General features: G+C 47.1%; 1 protein-coding gene across 1 annotated transcript in view; it reads right to left on the bottom strand.

Moving 5' to 3' along the window:
- The window catches only part of LOC309541196 (uncharacterized protein), a 228940-nt gene that overhangs the window by 64842 nt on the left and 151160 nt on the right, over nucleotides 1-12938 (bottom strand). The window contains exons 64-69 of the mRNA XM_082238687.1: nucleotides 12427-12552; nucleotides 6949-7020; nucleotides 4630-4665; nucleotides 4460-4519; nucleotides 1511-1555; nucleotides 954-989 (exon numbers count right to left, since the gene is read on the bottom strand). Of these exons, the coding sequence (XP_082094813.1) occupies nucleotides 954-989; nucleotides 1511-1555; nucleotides 4460-4519; nucleotides 4630-4665; nucleotides 6949-7020; nucleotides 12427-12552 (375 nt within the window). The remainder of the gene's footprint in view (nucleotides 1-953; nucleotides 990-1510; nucleotides 1556-4459; nucleotides 4520-4629; nucleotides 4666-6948; nucleotides 7021-12426; nucleotides 12553-12938) is intronic.

The raw sequence follows: 12938 nt of genomic DNA, 5'->3' as shown, positions 1-12938 counted from the left end.
ATAGTAGCTTCTGGGATCAATTGAAACTGCAGTTTTTGACCTTTAAAGCCCTATATACAGCTTGGGACCTGTGCTGGGCCCAGGGGTTAACCGGAGCAACGCAGTCCAGGTCCGGTCCCGAATCCAAGGATTCCACGAGGAGTCAGTCCGACAGGCCAAGGCGGGAAACCAGGCTAGGTCAGGTCTCAGGCAGGTTCCAGCAAGCAGCAATGTTGCTCCCGCAACCTGGGGCGGGGTCTGGCAGCCTTTTATCTCTGATGGGGTAACGGCCGGTCCTGATCCCCCGGTGATTCACCTCCCTGTCTCGTCCGAAGGCGAGCACTCCTCCTGCAAGTACTCACGTCTCTCCTCTCAGACCTGAGTCTCTGCTCTTGGGAGATGTTGGTGGGTTACTAGACCCAGAGGCCACCTCACCCTCCCCTGACCCAACTGGTAGTGGAGCAGCTGTAAGTGATGGCCTAGCTGAAGGCAAAGAGGTAATCCCCACATCTGGAGCCAGGGCAGGCTCAGGCCCCTGACTCGGCCCAGCTGGTGCTTGTTGCAGGGGAACCTGTGCAGACTGGGGCTCTTCAGAATCAGGCCCAGACTTGGTTCAGATGCTGCCTGAGGCAAAGGATCCTGTGCGGACTGAGACTCCTCTGGTTCCGAGTCTGAGCCCAAGTCCCAGGCCATCACAGAACCCCAATGCTTAAAGGACTACTTCTTCCCTTTTGGACCTGTGTGGACACTATGATAATCATATGAGGCCCTTCACCCGCGTCTCACCTCTGAAAAGTGGAGCACAGATAGCGAGGAATCAGTTAGTGGGTATCTCTCTGTAGCAGACCCCAACTTTGAAACCCTCTTCGCCCAGAGAAGCAGGGCCCCTAAATGCATTCTTGAGTTAAACATGGGTACCAGGTCTGGAAATACTGAGGATGCTCAACATATATATTCAACATTTGCCTACTTACCTTCTCCCCTTTTGGCCCCGAAAGGCCATTCTGTCCCTGTAAACATGCAGGGAAGAGATCATCACAAAAGCAAGAATTCCCACGAGTGAGCTCTCTCAAAAGTGTCTGAGATAGAAGTAGATCAAGGCTGCAAGCGGAATCCATCTTTGCTACATCAGAATAGGAATGTGAGGAATACCCAAGTGGAATTCCACCAAGGTGTCCATTATCATAGTGATGGGACTTTAGTTTGAGGTATTTATTATCTAGACCTTCAGCACATAGGACAGCTCCATAAGGGGGAACAGACGTTGCTCCAACAAAGGCGAAAACTTAGCAGAACATGAAGACTTGTGCTATAGCAACTATGGCAAAGTGGGCAAAGGAGACCGGGCAGAATCAGGACTTAAGTGCTGCAGAGATTCCAAAGAATCTCCCACCACCCTGAAATTCTGGGACGTAAATTTAACTCAACCATATTTTCAGCAACAGAGAAACTTTAAGGGTTCTCAAATGTGTGTGGGGTCCAGACCAAGAACCAGGTCTTGAATTTTCTGCCACGCTCAGCTTGCACTTACCATCATGCCAACGGGACCACGAACTCCCACAATTCCTTCTTCGCCCTGTCAAAAAGAAGTTACACCGGTATTCCTCCAGAGGTGCCTTTTCCAGCCTTCTCTCTTTCTCTTTCTCTCTGATGCCCCTCTTTCATCCCCCATTGCTCCCTCCTTCTTCCTCCCCCCCAACCCGCCATCACCTGAACCCTCCTTGTTCCACTGCTTCATGTATTTTGGCCGTCCCCCGACTCTCTCCCTCTGGGCTGCCCCCACCTGAAATTAGACTAAGGCCCACAGGTTGTCCATCCTTCCTGCAGGGCAACGCCATGCCTGTCCTTACTCTCTGCAATGAGCTTCCTTCCAGGCTAGAACTGAAACCGCACAATGCAAGCCTCCTCCGACCAGGGTGGACCAACAAGGTATCCAAAATCCACATTCCAGTCCTGCAATTTCCACACACCTGTCACTTCGCCCCTTAGGTGCATTGATCCAGCCATAAATTCTGCCTAGAATTCATCTGGGCACACCTGTCTTCTCCCCATTAGCCTTTACTGTGCCATTTACAAGCTAAGTGTCAAGAGAGGGCCAGATGTTTGCTTGTACGTTTCAAATACTTGCACCTGGCTTTGTGTCGACTGCTTAGCAGCTTTGCTCTGAGCAAAGACATGGGTGGGGGGAGCTTAGTTCTTCATGCATATTTCAATGAAGTTCAGGGCTAAATGATGAGGAAGGTTTGAGGGAGATGGGTTCGGTTTAGCCTGGACAAGAGAACACTGAGACTTGCTATGATAGCCATCTTCAAACATAACATCTGAAGAGTTGTCAATGTTAGAATTCCTGCTCCATGATTGCAGTCATAGGATTGTTGTCTTTCACATGACGGTGTATGTTTTGACTCCACAGAGTGGGAAGTGACAGAGACAGGATGTTTGTGTTACTGTGTTCCGTGAAGTGGGACTATTGTCCTTTGCTCTTTCTCTCTTTATTGTCTGATGCTAGAGAGAGAGGGAGCCATGTTGCAGTGCTCCGTGTGTGTTTATATGTAAATAAAGTAGATTAGCCAAAATGCTGAGTTGCTGAGGTCTGTTATGCAAGGTGTTCTAACTCTGTGGATCCCTAAGTGTGCTGATGTCTGTTGGCATCGGTCGCTGTGATGTTCGGGCTGAAGAAAGCTTTTGAAGCTCCCAAACGATCGACCAGGAGGGAGAGAACATGCTAATCGGGCATGTGTCTCTGCCAGGGTCCTACTCAAGTGTAGGCTGAACTCCTGACAGTCACATGGAAGATGGAGCAAGCCTGTTTTCTGCTGCCCCAGAGGGGAGGACGCGAACCGATGGGTTCAAAATTGCAAGAAAGGAGATTCCGACTAAACATCAGGAAGAACTTTCTGGAAACGTGCAGGGTGCGCGTCTGTGGGCAGAACCGCAGCATACATTTAAATCACACCTGACGCCCATTTAAAGCAAATGAGTTCCCCCAAAGAATCCTGGGATTAAGGGTGCTTGGGATGGTAGCTCTATGAGTAAGAAACTACAATTCCCACCCTACGGTTTAAATTGGGTGTGCTTTAAATATATTCTATAGTAAGTGGCCCTGATCTGGTGGAACGCTCACAAGAGACTAGGCCCCTGCGGGACTTGGACATCTTTCCGCAGGGCCTGCAAGACAGAGCTGTTCCACCAGGCCTTTGGCCAAGGCACAGCCTGACCTCCTCTCTCCTTCTGTAATCCTCATAGAACTCTAACCCAATGGTTGCCATTAATTTGATTCTGAACTGATTTTAGAATGTATTTCAATTAACTGATTGTGATTTTATGTAAATTGTGCTATTTTGACTGTTGTTAGCCGCTCTGAGCCTGGCTTTGGCTGCAGAGGATATAAATATATTATTATTATTAGCGCTGTTTGACAGCAGAACAGACTCCCTCAGAAGGTGGTGGACTCTTCACCACTGAAGGTTTTTAAAATGAGTTTGGATGGCTATCTGTCAGGGATTATTTTGCTGTGATTGTTGCATTGCTGGGTGGGGTGCGTGTGTCATTGCAGTTTAATTACCTTTTGTCTTTTACCTTGCATTTTTTTGCATATTTATCTTGCAAACCTGTGTTTTACATATGTGTGTTTTTATTTTTCTGAGCTGCCTTGAGTTCTGGTTCTGGGGAAAATAAAGATGATGATGATGATAACTATAATCAAAATGGGGACGCGGGTGGCATTGTGGTCTAAACCACTGAGCCTCTTGGGCTTGCCGATCATAAGGTTGGCGGTTTGAATCCCCCGCCACGGGGTGAGCTCCCGTTGCTCGGTCCCACCTCCTGCCAACCTAGCAGTTCAAAAGCTAGTCAAACTGCATGTAGATAAATAGGTACCGCTCCAGCAGGAAGGGGACACGGTGTGGCGCTGTGGGTTAAACCACAGAGCCTAGGACTTGCCAATCATAAGGTCGAATCCCCATGACGGGGTGAGCTCCCGTTGCTCAGTCCCTGCTCCTGCCAACCTAGCAGCTCGAAAGCACGTCAAAGTGCAAGTAGATAAATAGGTACCGGTCCAGCGGGAAGGTAAACGGCGTTTCCGTGCGGTGCTCTGGTTCGCCAGAAGAGGCTTAGTTCTGCTGGCCACATGACCAGGAAACTGTACGCTGGCTCCCTTGGCCAATAAAGCGAGATGAGCGCCGCAACCCCAGAGTCGGCCACGACTGGACCTAATGGTCAGGGGTCCCTTTACTGGCGGGAAGGTAAATGGCGTTTCCATGCGCTGCTCTGGTTCGCCAGAAGCGGCTTAGTCATGCTGACCTGGGAAAACTGTCTGCAGACAAACGCCGGCTCCCTCGGCCTGTAAAGCGAGATGAGCGCCGCAACCCCAGAGTTGTCTGCGACTAGACTTAACTGTCAGGGGTCCTTTACCTTTATAATCAAAGCAGAAGCTTCTGTGAAAAGTACCACTAGTGATGGAACCACTAGGCTATCCTACCTGAGGCCCAGGGAGTCCCCGTGGTCCCCTTGGACCCAGTCTGCCAAGGCCGGCCTCACCCTGGAAAACAAACAGAAACCAGGGGGCTGCAATAAAAACAAGAACGAAAACAAACCAATAGCCCCCCTACCCCCAGCTGTATGGATATCCTGGACTGAGGGATGACTTACCTTGCTGCCTTTGATCCCAGGGACACCAGGCATCCCCTGAGAAGCAAAAAGGAAGTGGGAGGAAATAGATGAAAAAACCTTTTTCCTTATCAAGACAAGGAACTCTATTGCTCGTATTTGTAATGCAAAGGGATTTAACTAGACATCCAAATACACAGTGAGTTTGTTTGTTTGTTTGTTTGTTTGTTTGTTCCCTACGTTTATTTGCCACCTTTTCTTTCAAGGAGCTTAAGGCAGCATAATAATAATAATAATAATAATAATAATAATAATAATAATAATTTATTTATTCCCCACCCCCATCTGGCTAGGTTTCCCCAGCCACTCTGGGCAGCTTCCAACAGAATATTAAAATACAATAGTCTATTAAATGTTAAAAGCTTCCCTAAACAGGGCTGCCTTCAGATGTCTTCTAAAAGTCTGGTAGTTGTTTCTCTCTTTGACATCTGGTGGGAGGGCGTTCCACAGGGCAGGTGCCACCACCGAGAAGGCCCTCTGCCTGGTTCCCTGTAACTTGGCTTCTCGCAGTTAGGGAACCGCCAAAAGGCCCTTGTAGCTGGACCTCAGTTGTAGCACCCTGCTTGTGGTTAGCGCTTAGCTGGAATGAAATATTCAACGCAGCAATAGAGAAATTAAAATAATAATTTATTTGTCAGACAAATAAATGAGAGGCACAGTGGTATATGGTTACCAAGCTCTGGCCTGGCCTCCTGCCATTATGGCCAGCACTTATATTCCCTTAATCCAGCCCCCTTTGCTCCTCCTGTGGCTGCCTCTGTTCAATCAGCCTGGTTGAATTTCCTATTGGCTGATTGCTATAACCAATCCTAAAAGATACACCCATATCCTCCTGTCCTTATATGGAACACAAAGAGCTATATATTGTTACATCTATAAATGACAAATAAGTAGTAATATATCTTACATGTGTCTCAACAAGGAATCTTAATTACCAGCTCACCTCTTGCCCTCCTTGCCCTATTGCCTTCTAAAACAAATGGTTAATCTTAAATTTTTATCTTAAACATATGTCAAGGATCTTGAGTTCACATCAACATTGAAAGATCTCCTTCATTTGAAGGTTTCTAAACAATGGCCTGACACCCATATATCAGGACTGCTTGGATGGCGTCTCCTTTCTGGCAGGGGGGCTAGGCTGGTGGCTGACTTAATTTCAGGATAAATACAACTCTTACAACTATATGAAATAAGAATCTAGCATTTCTTAAATCCTTTGCATAATTACATTTAAGCCAATATATTTAATACATAACATAGGTAGCCTTTTAAAAGGAATAAGGCCTTTGTAAAGTAAAAAAGGAACTTAGTAAAAAACAGCTTCAAAAGAAGCCTCTTCAGTTTACACCCCCCCCCTTCAGCCAGCTGCTTTTCCCATTAGCTCTTCCCAACATTTATTGCCCTTTAACTCTCTCAGTTTAAGAAAGAAACAGCTTTAGAAAAGACTTCCCAAAGATCTGGCTCATTTTACTGGGAGGCACATTGGTATTATTTTACTGTTTACCAACTATTAATTATGTAGGGTCTGTGTAGCCTTGCTCTTCAGCCTGTAATTCCCCCTTTTTACGACTTTGAGAATTGTTTTCTGCTATAAATCAAGGGGCCCCTTGTCTAGGAGGAAAACATTGCCAAGGTTCTCTAAGCAGCTGGTCTTCTGCCTGGCATGAAACTTTTGAAAATCTAAGCCCATTTAATTTAGGAACCTGATCAAGATATGAGCCAATATAAGCCTTGATTAAAAATGCAGTCTATATTCAGATGCCACACAGTGTCTGGGCAGAACGATGGAGGTGGAGACACTCCTTCAGGTATACTGGACAAAAACCCATGAACGCTCTGCCAGTGATCAGGCTCAGAGTCATGGGCTGAATTCTCCCCAGTTGCACCACGAAGGACTAAGAGTTCACTATGGCCAGCAACCAGAGATGATGGGAGTTGTAGTCCACATCTGGAGGGCCACAGGGTCCCCATCGCTGCTCTCCAGGGTTCAGAGGGGACATTCCCAGCCCTACTGAGAGATGCCAGCGATTGACCCTGGCACCTTCTGAGGGAAAGCAAGTGCCCTGAGCTATGGACCTTGACTCTTCTACCAGGATTTAGGGTGGGGTGCAGGTGGTTCCCCCCTCCCAGGACACAAAGCTTGGGGGACCCCACAAAATTGAGAGGATCCATAATTGAGAAGATCCATTAGGAGGTTCCAAATTTCAGCTTTGCTCAGGGCAACAGATTATCAAAGATGACCGAAGGCCACCCCTGGTTCCACTCTCATTTCCTAGGTAAAGGTGAGACTTTTTTGAGCACCTCTTGTCCTGGGTGTCCGGGGGGTCCTATTGGTCCAGTAGACCCATTCCTTCCTCTCTTGCCGTGTTCCCCCTAAAAAGAAAGACGTTTTTAGAGAAAATGAGACTATTGCAGAACAAAAAGAAAAATACCCAAACGGCTACCAAGATGTGGGGCAGGGTGCCTCTCCTAAAACCAGGAGGTGTTATATATCAGAGAAGGAGGATTAATACACCCTTCAATGCAGGGACTACCCACAGGGCACCCATGGGTGCAATGGCACCCTTGAGGTCTTCCCCTGGCCCCACAAAGCTTCTGTCCCCTTAGTCACAACCGGGAGGGTGTTTATCTTTTTTCTCGCTCGAAAAACGCATAGAGATTGTTTTAAAAATTCTAAGGTCTCAAACATAAATTAAATGTTCGTTCCCCCCCCCTTTTATTTTATTTTTTTACCAACACCAAAAACACAGTGAAAACAAACAGTGAAAACCTCCAGGTGGCTGATACATTGGGTATACATAATCAATAATAACATATTCAAATCAACCATATGTACAATTCTATATACCTTAACACTCCTCCCTCCGTAAGGTTTATTAAACTTTTAACATTTTAATTGCCCCAAATTGTTCAAACCTGCCCAAATAATTCAATATTTTCTCAAACCAATCCTCCTCCTCCTTCTCACTGATCTTAAACCCTTTCATTTTATGTATCTTCACAGTTAGATATTCTAAGATTATAATATTTTTCAATTTTTCCCTCCATTGGTTCACCCCTAGCTCTTTTGCATTTTCCCAATTACTCGCTATAACCTGTCTGGCTGCAATTACCATCAATTTTACTCATTTACATTCCTCTTTTGTTTCTAACTCAGTGCTACTCAGGCTAATAAGAACCATTAATTTAGATATTTCCACCTTCCTACCCACAATTCCCGATATTTCTATACCAATCTGTTTCCAGAATTCATTAACTAACAGACAATCCCACCACATATGACTGTACGTTCCCATCACTCCACATTTCCTACTTCCAGATTTTGTAATGTGATATAACCTTACAGGTGTGTAATACCATTTTTGTACCAACTTCAACCCTTGTTCCTGGATTATCCAAGAGGTCACAACAAATTAAATGTTCATAAATGCACAAGGCAAACACATGTTGTTTTTGTTTAGTCATTTAGTCGTGTCCGACTCTTCGTGACCCCATGGACCAGATCACGCCAGGCACTCACATACTTAAGTATAAAAACCACGTGTCTGAAATAGTAAGAAAAGCAATTCTGAAGTCATTTTGACTCTCCCAGTGACCTCAAATATTCCTCTGCAGCAAGGGAGGAAAATAGTGGAGAGCCTCCCCATTGTCTTTTGCTTACAAATCCTGTCTTAAGGGCGTATTTGTGTTTGAATAGGGTGAGCCTGTGACCTGGAGTCAGGAACTAAAAGTATTAACCCCCATTAACTCCCCCAGGTAATGCAATCAGTGACCATTATCAGGTATCCTGACAAACAGGATTTCTGCTGTAGACCACCTCCTCTGCTGTAGACCAGCTCGTAATGGTTTCCTTATATACAGCACTACACGTAATGGTTCAGTTAGGCACAAAAGCATATCAGTTACATTTCACATACTTCCATCTCATTCTGCAAAACGCAGCCCAGATGCATTCGCTGAGCCTGCAGCCGCATGAACCAAGAAACCGCAGTCGCATGGAGCAAAACAGTTCTCTGAGTGTCAGGGAACAGAAGCACAAAGGAACAAAGCAACCTCGGCAGCAAAGCTCACAAACGATTATCCTGCCCGTGTCACCGTGAAACAGCCCATTAGGTGTCTACTCATACAAGTGATGTCCTCCAAGCACTTTGGACACTCAGTCCAGGTCACAGTGACACGAGGATTTGCAAGAGGGATTGCAGATGTCTGAGCTCCCTGCTTTTTAAAGGGGAAAGTCTGGACGGGAGAGCAGTGGAAATGACAGGGGCTAGGAAGGTAATCGCAGTGTTTTGGTGAATCCCAGAGCAGTGACTTTGGTGTGACTCAGTCCTAGGCACCGAGGACATAAGTGTGACTTTCTCCCCCACCCAGAAGTGAGCACCAAAACCTAGCCTTTGCAGAAAACCTGACGACAAGTCTTAGGGCACTTTAGAAACCAATGCATATACCGTATTTTTAGCTTCATAAGATGCACCTGACTGTAAGATGCACCTAGTTTTTACAGGAGGAAAACAAGAAAAAAATTATTCTGAATGAAACAGTGGATGTATGATTTTTGTGGTTCATGCTGTGGCTACAGACATGATATGTGATTTTACGGTGAGTTTGGGGTAGCCCAGTGCAAAAATCCTGAGAATCCATGTGGATCCGTGCTTTGTAACCACGTTTTTGCGCCATTGCAGCCCCACGAAACAGCGGATGCATGGGTTTTTTGGTGCAGGCTGTAGCCATGGACATGCTATGTGATCTGATGGTGAATTTGGGGTGACCCAATGCAAAAATCCTGAGGATCCATGTACTTTTACCTCCCCCCTCCCAGGCAGCCTTCTTTATCACATCCCTTATCTCCCTCCCTATCACTTGCCGATCAGCTGCTCAGCGGCTTCATTTCAACACCCCCTTCCCTCTTTCTAAAAAAAAAAAAAAGCACTGCTTTTTGCCCCTGGGCAATTCGGCTCCAGGGACCACGCATCCGCTCCATAAGACGCACAGACATTTCCCCTTACTTTTTAGGAGGAAAAAAGTGTGTCTTGTGGAGCAAAAAATACGGTAATGTGATTAGAGCTTTTGCTGCGATATGTATCTGTTAAGAGTCACAACTTCCATGCTAGCTTGGCCACGTCCACAGAATGGAAGAGGGCAGGACCCCCAAGGATGTGGTCTATGGGGAACTGGCTTCAAACACCTGGCCTGTTGGCAGACCCACTCTGCAGTGCCAAATTAAACCCTGTGGAGGCCCCTAGGCAGTCAAAATCGGGGGCGGGGGGCAGCTTGCAAATGATCTCCTAATATGTTTTTGATTTCACCAGCCCACAAGATCAAATCAGTATTGCTTTGAGCGGTGATAATTTTAGGTTATATGTTAGTGACTAAGTTTAGATAGATAGATACACACACACACACACACACACACACACACACACACAGTGGTACCTCGGGTTACATGCACTTCAGGTTACATACGCTTCAGGTTACAGACTCCGCTAACCCAGAAATAGTGCTTCAGGTTAAGAACTTTGCTTCAGGATAAGATCAGAAATCGTGCTCCGGTGGTGTGGCAGCAGCAGGAGGCCCCATTAGCTAAAGTGGTGCTTCAGGTTAAGAACAGTTTCAGGTTAAGTACGGACCTCCGGAACGAATTAAGTACTTAACCCGAGGTACCACTGTATATTTAACTGTTGCTATATCTGTATCAGGGACGCAGGTGGTGCTGTGGGTTAAACCACAGAGCCTAGGGCTTGCCGATCGGAAGGTCAGCGGTTCAAATCCCCGCGACGGGGTGAGCTCCCATTGTTTGGTCCCTGCTCCTGCCAACACAGCAGTTCAAAAGCACATCAAAGTGCAAGTAGATAAAGAGGTACCTGTTACACCTAATTGCAAATTCAAATGTATCCCTATCGTGTTTTATGACTTCCTTGATATTGTATGTGGGCTGCAAGTGGTCTGTGACCGAAATAATAAATTCATTCATTCACTTTGAGCGGTTGTCGCAGGGCCAGGAAAATGCGTGGGGCCTCCTCTGCCTGTTTGGTAATCTGGCACTGCCACTCTGTGCTACAAAGAGGTCCGCAAACAGGACATGGAAGTTGCCAACATCAACTCCAACCGCAGTGCCTGGAGACAAACCATTAGGTTGTGCATTGACCAGAGGAGGAATGACCGCTGGGAGGAGCGCAGAGAGAAGGAATGCGCTGGTGCATCTGCAGCAGCCGGACGCCTTCCTCTGCCCAAGCTGCAACAAAACATATCTCTCCTGTATAGGTCTCTACAGTCACAGCAGGCGCTGTGATTCTCCAATGGTTTGGCTTCACCCTCAAAGCTGCTCTCCTCCATTGTCTCTCGAGACAGACCAGTGGCAACAACAACAATATGTGTTGGAGTCCAGCCATTCCCAAATATTTTTGGGGCCGCCACCCGCTTGGTTCCATAAACTCATCCCTAGTGCCCCCTAACTTAACTTATAAAAAGCATTACTCAGAATGGTGGTTTGTATAATCCACTGAATGAGTGTAACACGTCGAAATCTGAAGCAGTAACAATTAAGTTAAAGGTAAAGGGACCCCTGACAGTTAAGTCCAGTCGTGACCGACTCTGGAGTTGCAGTGCTCATTTCACTTTATTGGCCGAGGGAGTCAGCATACAGCTTCCGGGTCATGTGGCCAGCATGACTAAGCCGCTTCTAGCAAACCAGAGCAGTGCATGGAAACGCCGTTTACCTTCCTGCTGGAGTGGTACCTATTTATCTACTTGCACTTTGACATGCTTTCGAACTGCTGGGTTGGCAGGAGCAGGGACCGAGCAACGGGAGCTCACCCGTCGCGGGGATTCGAACCGCGACCTTCTGATCGACAAGTCATAGGCTCTGTGGTTTAACCCACAACGCCACCAGCATCCCTGTAACAATTAGTAGTAACAATTCTTACTACTGTAACAATTGTTACCCTGCAGTAACAATTAGCCGCACATTTATTTGAAACCCAATTGAAACTACTTCAACAAAATGGATGACCGCGACACCAGCTTTTCGAAGCCTGATTGCCATGCGCACCTCCAACATCCCCTGGCACCCCCTTGCCTCTTAGCACGCCCCCCAGGTAATCTCATTGACCCCCCGGGGGTGCTACCACCCACTTCAGGAACCACTGTGTTAGACTGAGGAGTAGCCTTGTCATGGGGCAGCTGAAATCATAGAATTGTGGAGTTAGAAGGGACCTTGAGGATCATCTAGTCCAATCCCCTACAAAGCAGGAATAGGCAGCTGTCCCATATGAACCCGAAACCGTGGCGTTATCAGCACCACGCTCTAACCTACTGAGCTCTCGCCCTAGAACCAGAAGCAGAGGCATGACTGGAAAACCTGGCTTCCAATTTCGGCTCCCTAGAAATCTAATAAATACGGTAATGTTCATGTTGAACAAATAATAATGGCTCTATAAAGTTGTGCTGTGAAGTTAAGTACGCTGACCCAGAAACTGCCGCTTGGACTAGCTGGGCCTTTGCTCTGCCCAACAGGGCTCTCCCGATGTTCTCAGGAGCAGCCAAGGCTTGATTTATACGGCAATTCTGATGGAGAGGATATTAAATGGCAGAGCGTCATGGCGCTTAGTTGTTGATTGTTCACCTCAAGAGTTCCGGTGGGTCCCTTTCAAGCATCTTATGAAGGAGCTTTGAAAAGCTTGGAGGTGCTTCCGTAATCCACCTCCGCTCCCTGCGTTTGACTCAGTTCCCCGAATCACTTGGCCACTGGGCTGTCGCCACACCCAGCTGTTGATCACCTACCTTTTGCCCTGGAATTCCAGGTGGGCCTGGGGCACCTCTCTCCCCCTGTGACCCGGGGGTCCCGGGGTTGCCACGGATACCCTGGATGCCTTGTGCCCCTGGAGGTCCCGGGACTCCGGGTTCACCCTAGCGAGAAGACACCATATTGTCCCATCACAAGACGAGCACATGTTTTTATAGTATGATCGTGATGAATTATCAGTTGCTTTGTACAACAACAACAATATAATTTGTTATTTGTACCCTGCCCATCTGGCTGGGTTTCCCCAGCCACTCTGGACAGCTTCCAACAAAGATTAAAAATACATTAAAATGTCACACGTTAAAAACTTCCCTGAACAGGGCTGCCTTCAGATGTCTTCTAGAAGTCTGGTAGTTGTTGTTCTCTTTGACATCTGAAGGGAGGGTGTTCCACAGGGCGGGTGCCACCACCGAGAAGGCCCTCTGCCTGGTTCCCTGTAACCTCACTTCTCGCAGTGAGGGAACTGCCAGAAGGCCCTCGGAGCTGGACA

This window comes from Podarcis vaucheri, assembly GCF_965113315.1.
Source record: "Podarcis vaucheri genome assembly, chromosome: 10".
Lineage (NCBI taxonomy): Eukaryota > Metazoa > Chordata > Lepidosauria > Squamata > Lacertidae > Podarcis > Podarcis vaucheri.
Note: the sequence above shows the minus strand (reverse complement) of the source record. Positions and strands in the feature narration are given on the sequence as shown.